Below are 16526 nucleotides of genomic sequence, written 5' to 3' on the forward strand. Positions count from 1 at the left end.
GCGAAAGCATAGGTAAATATGAATAATCCCCAATTATGACAGTTTTTACAATTTTTCTGCAGTTTTTCATTTCCTCACTTTAGTGTTTTCCTCAGTTTAACATTTTTCTTTGATGCTCCCTTGAAAAACGTAAAACGGGGGTTTAATGTACTTATTCTTTGTGCTTGAAGTTTGAAATAAATAAATACACTAGAAGACATATCATGGTCACTGTGTGTTTGAGCTACAAATTCCCAAATCTTTTTTGGATTTTCCCTCAACATCTCTTTTGTAGTTTCTACTAAAATCTTGTAACAGTTTTTGCTATTTCTCTAAATTGAGTAAAATTTTAATGAAACAGAAGATTGCCAGATTTGCATAATTTATGATTTTTCTTCTTTTCAAAAATTAAGTATTTCAAATATGGTTTAAACGAACATTTATAAACTTGGCTTTCTGGTCAATGGTTGCCGATTCGTGATGTCATGATTCCTGCGTCAATAATACTTAAACAGGCAAATATATTTGTTTTGCTTTAGATCAGAATGAATCGGAGCAAGCAGTAGAGGAAGAGCAAGAAGAAGAGGAAGAAGAAGAGCAGGAAGATGAAGAGGAGGAACAGGAGCAAGATGATGACAGCGAATTTGTGAACGACAAGGAGGTAATTAAAATAATTAATATTATAAGCATTTTATTGCTACGAAGACGGAAAACATTTTTAGAAGGGAATATTGAAGTCTAGACATTTAATTAGCTTATGACCTGCCGTTGGCTAATTTAAGTGGCCACTTTATACACTGTAACATTCGATCGATTCGTCTGGCTGAAATATTTCACCTAATTTACCAACGCCTGAAAACACATCAATTTTTATACCATAGTTGCAGTCGGCGCAGTCGGTTCGACAGCCGCCATAGCACATTTTCTAACATATACCGAGGTCCGTAATTCTAATTACATAATGGTGCGGTGGCGGTCCCCATAAGGGCCGCTCTCCGTATCGACGCGCGTAACAATCACCATTTTCTAATTGCTCAGTATGACAGTGGAGGAATACAGTGTTAGTTCCAAATCGAGACCGCGGCCGCACGCTCCAGATCCCGCCTCGGAAAGGAAGAAGAACGTAGTAATACAAACAAATCAAACAACGACACAAAACTGTTGAATTTATATAAAATAGCAAATGGCGTATTGGACGTCCCGGAATTAACTTATGTTATCAGCTTAAAAGTACCTGTTCGAAATACTCGGCAGCTAACATTATTTTTTTAATCTCCTGGCAGTCACAATTATTATTACAATTCACCAATACCTAGACTACACCGGCTAGGTAACGAGTATGGTGAAGTTGATATATTTCGTCTGTCTTTATATAAATATAGGTTAAGTATTCAAAAAGTTTTAAATTAATTTGTATAAAATTTCTTAATATTGTTCTTTATTTACTATTTTTTTTCTCATGTATCTCTGCAATAATGTATAAACTTATATGTATGTATGTGTATGTATATATATATGTATATGCATGTATGTATATGTGTGTGTATGTATGCATATGCATGTGTATGGATGTGTGTATGTTTTCATATGTAAATTTATTAAATATTTTTCTATGTACCCATATACCTATGTCGGTACATTTCCTTATTTTTACTTATTATTGTATCTTTTAGTTTTTCTTATGTTATCTTTAATTTTAACTAAATTTACATACTTATGTTTCACTGCTGCGCTTGAATGTAATTTCTAATATATGTAGAAGCCCGTAGGGCGTGTAAATTAATAAATAAATAAAACCCAAATACATATAGGAAACATTAGAATAATTTGCTCTATACAACATGCACTCAAGCAACAGAAGAAAAACAATACTTATCTTTACCAAATCACAGAGGAACATCAAATTATCAAGACACTAACGGCAAAATCCTAACACAGATCCTAACAGAATCCCCATCAAACTCAGGCGAAATTACTTCCCGTCATAATACTGAATCCCTCACAGAAACCATTATCCTAATACCAGCAGTAGAAACAATCCCATGCAAAGACCCTAATCGTCCTATCAATCTCTTAGACCTTAGAGCAGACGAAACAGGTCCTAGAGCATAGACAGCGCGTGGTTCTCTCGAGTTAGTCTACTATTTAGATTTGTAATTTACCACTTCCCTTCTATGGGACAAGAACAACACAGACGGACAAGAGTTCAGTTCAGACAACCGATGCTAGAACCCAAGTATGTATCCTCTTATCTTAAACTGATTTTGTACTCGTGGTAGGCCTTTACACAGTTCCTCCCATTTTTGCACCCATTCGCTCACAAAATGAAAAAATGCTTTAACGTTAGTTGGATTAGCCAATAAGCTTGGATTCCACATCGGCCTCGTCACCTCTGTCAAGCCATTCAGCATGTTTTCCCTTTCAGTATCTAAAATCGAGCAATGCCATAGGATTTACATTACATTACATTTTTTTTGCACCACAACAGGCCAGGAGGCCTAATTACAGTGGTGAATTACATCATAGAACACCCAGGCTTGAGAAAAATCACATTTTAATTTTTTGTGTTTTCACCGGGAATCGAACCCGGAACCTTCCGTGCGTGAGTCAAGCGTCTTGACCACTACACCACGGCGGCCGCCAAAGGATATGTTCTGCCGTCTGACGGGGCTCTCCGCAAGCACATTCAGGATCTCTCACCAGTGCGAGGTCATATAATTTTGACCTAAATTCACCGTGCCCAGACAACATCTGGACAACATTACGTTTTAAATACATAAATTTTTATGTTTCATTAATTTTAAATTAGGTATTTTAGTTGAAGATATTAATTACTCATACTTAAATAAATATTTAAATGTACAAACATTAGAAAATAGAAGAAAACTGAATGATTTGTCATTTTTATTTAAAATATTAAATTCAATATTTGATTGTTTCGAACTGTTACAACTGATTAACTCGCGAGTTCCGGGCCGGGTTACCCGATTCAATAAACTATTCTATGTAAATGTATCCACAACAAACTACAGTGCACACTCGCCAATAAGGAGAATTCATACATTTGCAAATGAATACGCAAATGACGTAGATATATTTAATATAACATTTTTGAATTTTAAAAGGCAGTCTATCAATTTACTATCTTCAAATTGTAATACCTAAATAATACTATGTTGATTTCAATTGTTTACCGTTTATTGACATATATATGTATTCTAAATAAGTATTTTTCTAACTTCTTCTAATTTTAAGATTATTTTAATACAACTTATAAGCAAAAATGTACTCCTGTTCTCCACTGCAATATATGTATGTATTATTATGTATCCTCATATATTTTCTACTAATATGTAATGATTTCTATTTATTTTTTTATTTAATTTTAATTTTTCTTTCTCTTCTTAATTCATTTTTATTTTTGCTCCTTTCTTTGTGTAAAATGCATTTCTGTTTTCATATTTAAAAATGCACTTCTGTTCTTTCCACTTTTATACTAATATGTAAAGATGATATTTTTGATATTTTTCTTTTTCTTCTAAAAATCATTTATATATTGTTTGCTACTTCTTTGTAAAATACATGTCTGTCTTTATTTGTATATATGTATGTAAAACATGTAAAAGCCTAAAAGGCGTTTAAATAAATAAATCATATATTTATATAATACGTTTTTTTTTCTTTTAACAGGTAAAATTCTCTAATGAAATTGGCAACCCTCCGCCCTTGATAGAGATGCCGCTCATCGAGGCCAACAACCCGCAGCCCGTGAGCAGCCCCGTTGCCACACAGTTGGGTAAGGAACAGAGAACATTGTCTTGTTTTGTCTCGATTTCCTCGTATAAACAACTAGGCATAATTAAAACCCAAGACTAGAATATGCCTCCGTGGTCTGGTCTCCATTCTATGTCAATCGCATAAATCACATTGAATCAGTCCAACATCGCTCGCTTCGAAAAGTAGCGTGGATGCTTGGCCTAGAGAGAGGTAATTATTCTTATGCTGATATAGAGTCAATGTTAAATAAATAATTGATTTTAAACTTGGATTAAAGGAATTATACAGTGACCGTAAAATGTAAACAGGATCTAGATTTCTTACTGTCCATGCGCTCTGTAGCTGCAAGACGTGCTGTAATCTAGCTCCTTTATATCATATTTATTTATTTATTTATTATGGATAACTTATATAGCGCCATTTTCGTAATAAAATACCTCAAGGGCGCTTTACATGGTGATTCTATTAAGTTAATTTAATTGAAGCTTTTAAATTTGTAATTTAATCAAAATAATTTATTTTGTTGTCACGTGCTACGGATTTATTCAAATGATTTAGAGAACAAGTGGGTTTTAAGTTTTTTCCGAAACATGACTTCACTTTCACAGCCTCGCACCTCTGCTGGGAGAGCATTCCATGCCATAAGGCCTGCGACCGCAAATGCGCATTCACCAAATTTAGTGCGCTGTTTGCGTAGAGGTATAATAACTTTTCCTCTCGCCGTAGACGTAGCTGATCTAAGGGTGAGACGCCTGTCAGCTAGTTCATCTGGAATGCATAGTTCCCTTAGATATTCCGGAGCCGAGTTGTGGAATAATTGGAGACGATGAACTAGAATCCCAACTGTCCATGTGCTCTGTAGCTGCAAGACATGCTGGGATATTTATTTATTGTACAGCGCCCTTGAGGTGATTTTCACAAAAATAAAACTATAAAAATTATCCAAACATATACAGACCGTATTTTCTGGGTTAGTTGCCTTTCTATCCATCAATATATAATTTTTTTTCTTTTTGAATTTTGATTTTTTTGAGTCCCGAACATTTTTTGGCAGACTGTTTAAGGATTTAGGTCCAAGATATAAGCAGGAATATTGACCTTATGATGTTCTCATTCTTGGTGCCGGCTCAAATTCTTCAATGGCTTCCCGCGTTCCTATGCTTTTAGCTCCAACATCTCATCCCGCCTTTCCGAAAATTTCACAATTCGAACCAAGTGTTGCCATCTTAAAAGGAACCATTCTTGACAAAATTGAGCCTTTTGAACATTTTTGAAATACTTATAAGTTACAAAGCGTAACACCTATCGCAAATATGCATAGGGCATAATAATTTATCGCCAACTTCATATTTTTTTATTTTGTCATCATCTCAGCAGAGGACGACAGCAGTCCGACGTACATCGAACTGAAGACCGTCCAGCCGCCCGAATTGCAGCAGCCCGCCAAGGTCTCTACACCCGTGTCCTCCAAAGCCAGCATCCTGCAGAAGGCCGAGGAGGTCAAGATGCAGAGGCGGCTCGCCGAGCAACTCAAGGAGAAGCATCGAGCCCTCATCAAGGCCGCCGCGCCGACTCCGGCCGCCGGTCAGGCGGAGAAGCCGCAAGCAACGCCCGAGAAACGCGAGGAAAAACGAGTTGAAAAGGTCGACAAAATTGACAAATCTCCCGAAAAGCCCAAGAGCAAAATCTACACGAGTGACAAAGAAAAACCAGCGAAGAAAGACAAGGTGGTCCTCGTTGAAAAGTTTGCCAGTAAGAAAGCTGTCGTCAGTTCACTGGCAACTCCCAAAAACGACAGTCCGAAAAAGGCGCTCATCGTCTCCGATAAGGAAAAGAAAGACACTCCATCACCGAGGAGTGGAGAGAAGTCGTTGCAGCTTCTGGAGAAGGACATCATGGAACTGAAGAAGGTTAGATAAATGTATTAAAAAATTAGTGTTTTGTTATAAAATAGTGTATCATCTCTCTGTTTTAAACCCTCTTAGATGGATTGGTTTGCTCATTCAATTCTCATTCAAATATTCCCCCCAATTAATGTTTTTTTACGTTTTTCATAACCCTGGTTTTACATTCAAAATTTTTAATAACTCATTCGATCTGTCAAAATACATCAAGCCGCGCGCCGCCGCGTGAATGGAGAATTAAATCGAGGTAAATAAAAAAATGTGTAAATTATTGTCTCAAACTAAATTCAAAGTAGGTGCAGTGTAATCAGTGGCGGTATTTCCATAGAAGCCCATAAGCCGGGCTCGCCTATTAATTTTATTTCAAAATTACCAAATCTGGACCGAACGCTTAAAAATAATTCATTTCGTAGTTTAAATTTCGCGCCGCATGAGAATTACAGATCTGTTGACGACGTTGGTACTGTTCGCATCCCGAGATCCGAACCGTATGAAATCCGTGTGCGCGAACGACACTATGTCTTCTCATCTCGCTCACGCACGTGGGGTTCTTATGGGGCTTATTTCACGGTGCAATTCGCATGTGATGCAAACAGTAAACTCGTAAAATGTTGAGTTTTATATGGGAATCTGAAGCCAGCTTCTTTAAGGTAAAGTTGGCAGAGAGCGCCTCTTGTATTTCGTATCGAACAAACTTTACGATTGTTTATTATGCTCTTTTTTACGGAATTTGATAATTTTAAACGGTTATTTTTATCTTCATTGATTAAAGACCCGTACTGGTTAAGATTTATGATAATTTACTTCATTTTGTGCAAACGTCATATATAAAAAGAATTCGGAGATGGCCGACGTTTCTTTTTTATTTGCCCATCTACTTTCCTTTTCCAATATTCTATATCAATTATAATTTATCTTTATTATATTTATGCATCTATGGGTTCCGATGACTATTATTCAACTCTACGCATGCTATATTTTATTAATGTTACTTATTGGTAATGGTTGATATCTGAGGAATTACTTTATATAAAATAATATTGTGTTTTCTTTATTTCGTTTATTTAAACAAACTCAGAAAGATTATCCTATGCATATTTTCATAAAATATTGTTATTCGTCATAATATAGAATTTAAAAATAAATGTATAAGTTACTGTAAGGAAATGTAAATATATACAGATGATGTAAATGTACATAATAGTTTATATTAGTTTTAATATAAGCTAACTTAAGAAATAAATAAAAAAAAAAAAATATACCTTTTGGATGCTTTGCAGACTGTACAACTGTAGTGAAGAAAGCATACATCATGTTTTCACACAAGTGAATTCATCATCATTCCTTTTCCGCACCTAATGGTGCATAGAGCACTGCAATCGCAGTGTATCTTAATCATTTTTGCTACATGAAGGTAAGATGATCAGTCTTACGTTTCAAGTACCAGTCCAGGGACTATGACACATTCTAGTGTAAAAACACCTTTTTCAAATAAATATTTCAAATCAACCATGTCGGGAATCGAACCCGAGACCTTTTACATGGTAGGTAAATGCGCTGGCCACTATACTATGAGGCCGTCAGAGAATTACATTACATGTGAATTTAAAAAATATATATATGGGCTTGCCTTACTCGTAAACCCTAGGCACGCTACTGAGTGTAATTGACCATTTTGCATAAGTGTCCATTTTGACATTTTACTAAATTATGACATGCGGTTGACGCATGTTTAAGAACAATAAAGTCTTTACATCAATAAATTACGATGCAGAAAATTGGCAATAGAAATATTATTTGAAGTTATAAACATAGTATGGAAAGAAGATAGTTCAAACATTTATCATAAATGTGTGAAACAGTTTTGCCGCGATGTAAATGACATTTGAAATTCTGTAATGCCATACTGAAAAAAGTGATACCATATAAACAAAATTTCCCAATATTTAGGGAAAAAATCGTTGTATTCATTTTATGCTAATTCAAATTTTTATTTTCGTGTTTTTAAGGTTAAGTACCTACATAAAATTATTTAAACATTTTTTTTAAATTCAATAAAAAAAACACACATTGTGGTGTTGATTGAAAAAATACAAAATATTTTTAATGAAATCCTAGGCAAATATGAATAATCCACAATTAAGACTGTTTTCACAATTTTTCTGCAGTTTTTCATTTCCTCACTTTAGCGTTTTCCTCAGTTTAACACTTTTTTTTACTACTCCCTTGAAAAACGTAAAACGGGGGTTTTACCGTATGTCATAGTTTGCTTAATAGCACGTCTCTAGAGAGATTTTCTAGTCTTAGAGTCTTATAAAGTTGATTTTGCTGCCGATCTCTATGTCAGGGTATTTTCATATACAAATTTTCAAACATCCTAAGGCTGACTGCAGCCTTACAAATAAATTGTTTCTTTGTAATTACTCTGGAAATTGTTTCTTTGTAATTACTCTGGTAGAGGAACTGCAATCCTTGGTTACAAAGGTTTACGAAGTGTGCAAGGAGAGTGATTTGCTAATGAATGTGCAAAAGTCGAACGTCATGGTCTTTGAAAGAAATGTAACTATGACTGAATGTAAGATTGTAGTAAATGGAGATAGTTTGAAACAGGTCGAAGAATTTGTATATCTGGGTAGTATGTTTACTAGAGATGGAAATATGGACAAGGATATTGAAAGGAGGGTTAGTGCCGGTAACAGAGTTAATGGTGCCTTAAAGTCTGTCGTAGCAAATAAGTGTCTATCGCAAGAGGCTAAATTAGCAGTTCATAATGGAGTTCTGGTACCAACCCTAATGTATGGAAGCGAAGCATGGAGTTGGAAAAAAAGGGACGAAAGTAGACTGAATGCTGTTGAAATGCGATCCCTCAGGCGAATGTGCGGAAAAACAATGTATGATAGGTGCCCTAATGTCGAAATTAGAGCAGAATGCAAGGCTGAGTTAAGCATTATCGACAAAATTAAGAAAGGTCTTTTGCGATGGTTCGGTCATGTGGAGCGAATGAATGATGAAAGAACGGCTAAAAAGATTTATGATGCGAATGTGTATGGTTGTAGAAGTCGAGGAAGGCCGAGAAAGACATGGCATGATCAAGTACAACAAATTCTTGAAAGTGGTCATGTGAAAAGTCGGAATAATCGACGTGCGTGCATGAGAAGATGTATGAATGTGAAGGAAGCAAAGGAAGTGTGCCAGGACAGAGTGGTGTGGCGTTCTATCCTCTCTGCCTACCCCTCCGGGGAAATGGCGTGATGGTTAGTTAGTTAGTTAGTTAGTAATTACTCTCATTTTTACTTTTTAATGATCTTTTAATGTTAACCATTTATTGATTTCAGAATGCCGCGTCATCGAGTTCCAACGACAAGACGCCGTCCAATCAGCAGAGATTCTTGTCCCGCAAACAGAAGAGGGAGTCTCCCGAGGATGGCGGGTGGAGGGGAAATGTCTTCAAAAAACCGGCCTTCAGCCCCAAGAAAACACACAAGTACGCCCGGTTCCTCTTATTTATTTATTGACTAGATTTAACCTTATTTGGCAGGCGCAGTTGGTAAGACAGCCAACTTTGAAACTAGCCTCGCGGGTTCGATTCTCGCCAGTTGCAAGAAATAAATCCAAGAAAGATTTTTCCTCAATTGGTCTGGTATCCTATTTCCCACCTGCTGACAAGCCTCTAAAAAAGAGGCTCAGCAAGTTGTTCCTTTTTAATAAAATAAATAAAAATATTAGTTTAACTGTGATAAATGAAACATTCAAGTTTGTTAGTGAAAATTCTTGATAAATTAAGCAATGCATGAATATTGATTTTATTTTTTTTTATGGATAAATTTAATAGAGCATCCAATATCCTCTATTGAGGAAGTTCAGAGTTTTTTTTATGTTTGTTTTTAGACTATCGAACATAGCCAAAAATTAAACAAAATTATTTTGATGTATTGTACTATCATTTCTATGGTTTTTTTAGGTTTTGAATCTTTTTAAAACTCCTCTCTTAACGTTTATTAAGCATTGACCACAGAACGTAAAAAAAAAAACTGAAAAACAATGTCAAAACTTCTGCAGCAAATATGTGTTTCATAAACTACATAAACAGACTACAAAGACAACAAAATAAAATATTGAAGTTAGTATGTGACCTCCCATATCTAACAACAACTAAAGAACTCTTTTGTGTAAATACTACATTGAATTTTAATTAGTATGAATGTATTATTGTTTTATGTTTTTTCTTTATATTCTATGTATTTTTTTTTCTCATGTACTCATATTTAAAATGATATAAACTGTTAACATATTACAACAGAGATGAAGAACATTTAAGAGAAAGTAATATAGAAGTCCAGGCATCTACAGGGCTTATGACCTGTCAATGGCTGGTTTAAGTGGCCACTTTACACACTGTGTAACATTCACCATTCTGCCTATATTTGAACATCTATATTCCTTCAATTCTTTCATCTTTCATAAACTGACATACAACGAGCATATAGATAATACAGTAAATAAATCACTGAAATTACTTGGCTTCATTAACAGAATATCCTCTGATTTTACTAATGTCCGTACAATCAAAACTCTTTATTGCTCAACTGTTCGCCCTCTTCTAGAATATGCCTCCGTGGTCTGGTCTCATTTCCAAGTCAATCACATAAATCACATTGAATCAGTCCAACATCGCTTGCTTTGAAAAATAGCGTGGATGCTCGGACTAGAGAGGGATAATTATTCTTATGCTGAAATAGAGTCGGTGTTAAATATTTCTAGTCTACAAAAACGTAGAACTTATATTGACTCCATATATATGTTCGGCATATTAAATGGTATAATCGATGTTCCATCATTACTGGGACAAGTAAAATTCAATATTCCGACTCGTAGATTGAGAAACAATGAAGTACTGTTCATCGATCAGCATAGAACAAACTATGGCCTTAATATCCCAATGACCCGTCTTTGTCGTATTGTTAACCCGAGACAAGATCTGGACTTTTTTGGTTTAAGTTTACAACGATTTAAGCGAGCACTAAATAAATAGTCCCGTCTCGATGTCCCTTATGTTTGTCAATGCTTCTTTTCTTTTTTTTAAACGTTTTAAACTAATCTTTTATTGTAATATTTAAACAAAAATACGAAATGAACTGTAGCAAGTGTGTTCAATCGGTAAGTCCCGTTAAAGCTCTAAAATGTGCACGATGTTATCTAACTGTACATCCCAAATGCGCGGGAACGACAACAGAAATGTTTAAAAAAATGTCTAAAATATATCGAGCCAACTGGAAATGTGATGAGTGTAAGATAGATGATCCACGATCTAGTACCAGTAAATCTCCAATAGTTTTTACAGAATCCATTAAGGAGAAAAGCGTAACATCTTCTGGAAAAAAAAATATGGATATTGATTGTAAACTAGAAAAAATTCTCAATCAGAACGATAAAATATTGGAAACTATCTCTTTCCTGTCATCAAAATATGATGACTTACTACTTAAGGTCACAAATCTAGAAGGCGAAAACAACTCCCTGAAAACCGTTAATAATGAACTAGTGACAACAGTCAAAGAGCTGAGTTTTCGTGTCTCACAGATGGAACAACAGTCAAGAGAACATAATATCGAAATGCAGTGTATTCCGGAAAATAAAAATGAAAACCTTATTGATTTGGTGACTCAACTGGGAAGGACTGTCAGAATGAAATTAAATGATTCTGACATACTTTCATGCTTTAGGGTGTCTAAATCAAACAAAAGTAGTGATAGACCTCGTTCAGTCATCGTAAAGCTATCTAGCACTAAATGTAGGGACGCCCTGCTTGGTGGTGTTATGAAGTTCAACCGGGAAAACCCAGGAGATAAAATAAATACTTCGCACGTTGGAATTGGAGGAACAAAATTTCCTATATATATTAGTGAACATCTTTCTCCTTCAAACAAAACCCTCCACGCAGCTACGAGGATTAAAGCAAAGGAGAAAAAAATCAAATATGTGTGGACACGAAACGGTCGTATTTTTGTTCGACGGAATGATACATCTCCAGCCATTTTAATTAAGAGTTTAGATTGTCTAAATAATATTAGTTAATTTATAGGTGATTTCTCTTCTTATTTCTTATGCAACAAATGTACATGAAATTGAACAAATAAAATTCTTTTCACTTCGTTAAATATATATTATCAAAATACAAGAGGCATGAAGACAAAAACCGAAAATTTTCATCAAGAGGTTTTAAATAATAACTATGACATAATCTGCTTGACGGAAACTTGGCTTAACTCAACAATATTTAGTGAAGAAATATTTGACCGGCGATATGCTGTCTTCAGAAGAGATCGCGAAACATCAAGTTCTACTTCAAGGCAAGGTGGAGGAGTTTTGATAGCAGTCTCGAAAAAACTAGTGTCCAATAGAAATAAAACATTTGAAAGTGAAAATGAAGACATTTGGGTGGAAATCAAATCGAATATTACTTCAAACTTTAGTATTTATCTTTGTGTAGCATATATTCCTCCAAATTTAAATATCTCTAACTATAATAGCTGCTTTCAAAAGCTTCAGTACAGATGTCTTCAACGTAAATCAAATTCACAATGCATCATTCTGGGCGATTTTAACATACCTGAAATTAAATGGGTATCAGATGCTTCAGGTAATAATAATTTTCTCTGTCCTACAAATTATACTAGCCCAAAATCATTAATTTTGGTTGACTTTGCATGTATCTGTAACGTTTATCAATTTAATTATCAATGCAATCATAATGGTCGAATATTGGATCTAGTTTTCTCTGATAAAAATAATTTAAAAGTTTTTCCAGTCGACGGTCTTGTAGCAATTGATCAGCATCATCCAGCAATCGAAATTTCATTTGAAATTGAGAATACTCAATTATTGAATGAAAATTGCGAAACTCTCAAATACAACTTTAAAAAATGTAATTACGAACTCTGCCGTCAAGACATATCATCTGAAGACTGGAAGATGAAGTTTGGAGAACATAATACAAATGATATGGTCTTGATTTTCTACAACATTTTATGGGAAATAATAGATAGACATGCCCCATTTAAAAATAGTAAATCAAATTGTAACTATCCACAATGGTTTAGTAAACCATTAATTAAGGCTTTAAAAGAAAAACATAAAATGCGGACGAGGGCGAAAAAATACAATAATCCACTGGATTATGAGGCATTCTCCATCCTAAGAAAAAGATCCAAAGCTTTGCAAAAGAAATGCTATAGAACTTATATTAAATCTGTTGAGGAAGGCTTAGTAGACAATTTGAAGGTATTCTGGTCATTTACTAAAACACAGCGTGCTACTAACTGTATTCCAAAAGTTATGATATATGAAAATGAACGCGCCAGTGATGGAATTGCCGTAGCTGAAATGTTCTCGAATTATTTTGCCTCTGTTTTCAGTAAATCAAACATTGTTCAGAATGTATCAAATACATCCAAAGTATCAAATGATAGATACCACCAATTTAACCTATCTGATTTAAAAATTAACGAAGATGTAATCAAAGTTTCTCTAAAAAATTTGGATATCAATAAGGGTCCAGGGCCTGACCAGATACCAAGTATGTTTTTAAAAAACTGCAGCAATGAATTAAGCAAACCATTGTACATGATATTTAATAAATCTCTTAATGAATGTATTTTTCCTGATTTGTGGAAGATTGCTAATGTGACCCCCATCCATAAATCTGGGGATAAATCGTCTGTCACGAATTACAGACCTATTTGTATTCTTTCATGTTTTGCCAAAGTTTTTGAATCGTTAATCTATAAAGTTGTTCTGGAATATGTTAAGCCATTAATTTGTCCCAAGCAACACGGTTTTCTTCCTAAAAGATCTATCAATTCTAACCTTCTGGAATATTGTGACTATATTTGTTCATCATTTAATAAAAAATGTCAGGTGGATGCTGTGTATACAGATTTCCAGAAGGCTTTTGATAAAGTTAACCACCATATATTGATACAAAAGTTGGAAGCAATCGGTATACATGGCGATCTTCTAAATTGGATGATATCTTATTTGAAAAACAGAACCCAAATTGTATGCATAAATAAATTTGAATCATCACCTTTAACTGTAACATCTGGTGTGCCGCAGGGCTCTAATCTTGGACCATTATTATTTTTAATTTTTATAAACGATCTTGGCTCCCTGTTAGAGTGTAATTATCTTTTCTATGCTGATGACTTGAAAATATTTCGTAAAATTGAATCAACAGATGATCACGCAATGCTTCAAAAAGATCTTGACTCCTTAAGTGAATGGTGTAAACTGAATGATATGCACCTTAATGTTAAAAAATGCTATCAAATAACGTTTACAAGAAAAAGAACTCAAAACTGTTTTACTTATAGCATTAATAATATTGACCTCAACTCAGTAAGCACAATCCGAGATCTTGGAATCACATTTGACTCACGTTTAACTTTTTCCAATCATTTCAATATTGTTAAAGAGAAATCTTTACAAATGCTGGGCTTCATACACAGAATATCCAAGCCATTTAGAAATGCAGCATCAATAATTTGTTTGTATAATTCTCTTGTACGTAGCAAGTTGGAATTTGGAAGTATTGTTTGGTCACCTCATTATGTGATTTATAAAAATATAATTGAAACTGTACAGAAAAAATTTCTTCGTTCTTTGTCGTTTAAGTGTAACATGGGCAGAATACTTCAATGTTATGAAGAGCGCTTGGAGTATTTTAAAATTGAAAAGTTAGAAACTAGGAGACAAATTATAGATATGATGTACTTGTATAATATAATTCACAATAATGTTGATTCAGTGTTTTGTGTTCAAAGTGTGTCATTGTACGTTCCCCGTAGGCGCCTTAGATCACCTAATACATTTTACCTTCCAATTTTTACAAACAATATGGCACATTTTAACCCTCTTGCAAGTATGTTAAGACTCTATAACAAAATAGAAAAAAAAGTTAACATTGACATTTATCATGATAGAGCAAATGGTTATAAAAAAAACATTACTATGTATCTTAGATCAAATGCCTAATCCTTATTTTGTGTATGTAAATTAATTTTAGTCTATTTTATTATATCTTATATGTTTTTAATTTCTCTTTTCTTTTCTTTAAAAAAAAAAAAAAATCTTTCTTTATTTTTACCTTTCACTAAACTTAATCTTTACCATTACTTAAATTGAATTTACACTCTTATTTTATATAATTTATGAAAGATGTTGAAGTTCTATAATTGAGAATATATGTAAAGAACGTTAGTTATGCTCACTTAAAAAATGTATGTATTTTATGTATTCTTGTTGAACTTCCAAATAAATAAAAAAAAAAAAAAAAAAAAAAAAAAAAAACCTTATAAATTGTATACATGGACAATATCCGTTAATAAATAAACACTTTTGTTCGGTATGTCCGAGAAGTATCTCGTTATAAAAGTGAATTAATGTATGGAGAAAACCACAAGATAAAATGTCTACAAATTTTCTCTCATTACATTCGAGATCTCGCTATTTCTGTGACCGTTTTTCAGAAGGGAATGGAAGTCAAAACATTTACACATATGACCTGTTATATTGCCTTCTTAAACATATAGATTTTTTGTGTTTTTTAATTACGTAATTATTTTTTTACAGGGAAATCGAAAAAGTGAAGGGTGAAGAAAAACCCCTTTACAAATCGAGGGCTATCAGTTCCTCGGTCACAATTTTACCCCCAAAACCACATGTGGTAAGTTTTTCTTTATTTTTTGGTTTTCTATTTTAATAAATCAATTGAGGGAATAGAAAACCAATAAAGAGAGTAAATTATTGATTAATTTGTTGTAAAATATTTTTTTTTACAATTTCAAATTAATAAGGTTCTATGAAATACTGTCAAGAACGACTTCAGAATACATGCACATTTTTGGTCTTAGGAAATATGACCACATTTCTGATTATCGTAGGCAACTGAAATGGCTCAAAGTTAGACAGCGGAGAGAATATCACTCCCTCTCACTTCTGTTCGATGTACTTCATAGTCCTAACGCTCCTATATACCTGCGTGAAAAATTTCAACGCTTATCAGTTCGTGGTTTACCTCTTCATTCTAATTCTCAAGGCACTCTCTTAATACCCATCCACAATTCCTCTTTCTTCTCTAACTCATATAGTGTCCATGCGGCTCGACTGTGGAATCATCTCCCATCCACCATCAAAGATGTTGCTACATTATCTCTGTTTAAATCACGTCTGAAGAAACATCTCCTTTCTCTTACTTAATCTCTCCTCCTTTCCTCTTTTTTCCTTTTTCCCATTGAGTAATAGTTTTGATTTAAGGTAATTTATTACATTTATTTCTATTTTTATATAACTTTAGCTTTTTAATAGTTTTTTCTATTGAATATGTTCTGTAACTTGAATTATAAAAAATAATTTTTATTTCATTGGTTGGTTGGAAGAAATTGCCATTTGGCAATAAGCCCGCCAATGTACAAATAACATTATGTACAAAAAATTAAATAAAAAATAAAAAAAATAAAAAAATATGCAATGGCGATTGGATTTGATAAAACCTTTCTCTGGTATAACGAGCAAATTCAGTCGGTCCCATCTTCCTCGTAATAACCAAGTTTGACTGTATTTATAATATGAACATATGAAAATTAAAAAAAAAAATACAATCTACAAAAATTAAGTATTTTATTCAAAAATACAATAAAATTTAAACAAAAAAAAACCACAAATATACTTTGTAATGGGTACCTACTTATGTCAGAATTAGCAGTTTTGGTATGATTCGAAGATATTATGTTGACCTAAATTTGTTGCAACAGAGAGAGAAAATTTTTTTGAGAGGGAATATGGAAGTCTAGGCATTTACAGGGCTTA

At 33.7% G+C, this 16526-nt stretch overlaps 2 protein-coding genes across 4 annotated transcripts in view; both read left to right on the top strand.

Moving 5' to 3' along the window:
* Positions 1-16526, top strand: part of LOC148272648 (uncharacterized) — a 67320-nt gene that overhangs the window by 24522 nt on the left and 26272 nt on the right. For 2 of the 3 annotated variants that reach the window (XR_015824806.1, XM_088239762.1), the window contains exons 13-17: positions 519-640; positions 3670-3775; positions 5131-5666; positions 8996-9144; positions 15291-15384. Coding sequence is in view for 2 of the 3 variants with exons in the window: in XM_088239762.1 (XP_088095888.1) it covers positions 519-640; positions 3670-3775; positions 5131-5666; positions 8996-9144; positions 15291-15384 (1007 nt within the window). In the remaining variant the exon portion in view is untranslated. The remainder of the gene's footprint in view (positions 1-518; positions 641-3669; positions 3776-5130; positions 5667-8995; positions 9145-15290; positions 15385-16526) is intronic. The other variant, XM_088239763.1, reaches the window with a different exon arrangement.
* On the top strand, positions 11238-12792 carry LOC148272649 (uncharacterized). Its single transcript, XM_088239764.1, has one exon. It carries the CDS (start codon positions 11241-11243, stop codon positions 11733-11735), a length of 495 nt encoding a protein of 164 aa, XP_088095890.1. The 5' UTR covers positions 11238-11240; the 3' UTR covers positions 11736-12792.

This window comes from Micrasema longulum, unplaced genomic scaffold (assembly GCF_059751315.1).
Source record: "Micrasema longulum isolate JH-2025_06_02 unplaced genomic scaffold, ASM5975131v1 h1tg002260l, whole genome shotgun sequence".
NCBI classification, from domain to species: Eukaryota; Metazoa; Arthropoda; class Insecta; order Trichoptera; family Brachycentridae; genus Micrasema; species Micrasema longulum.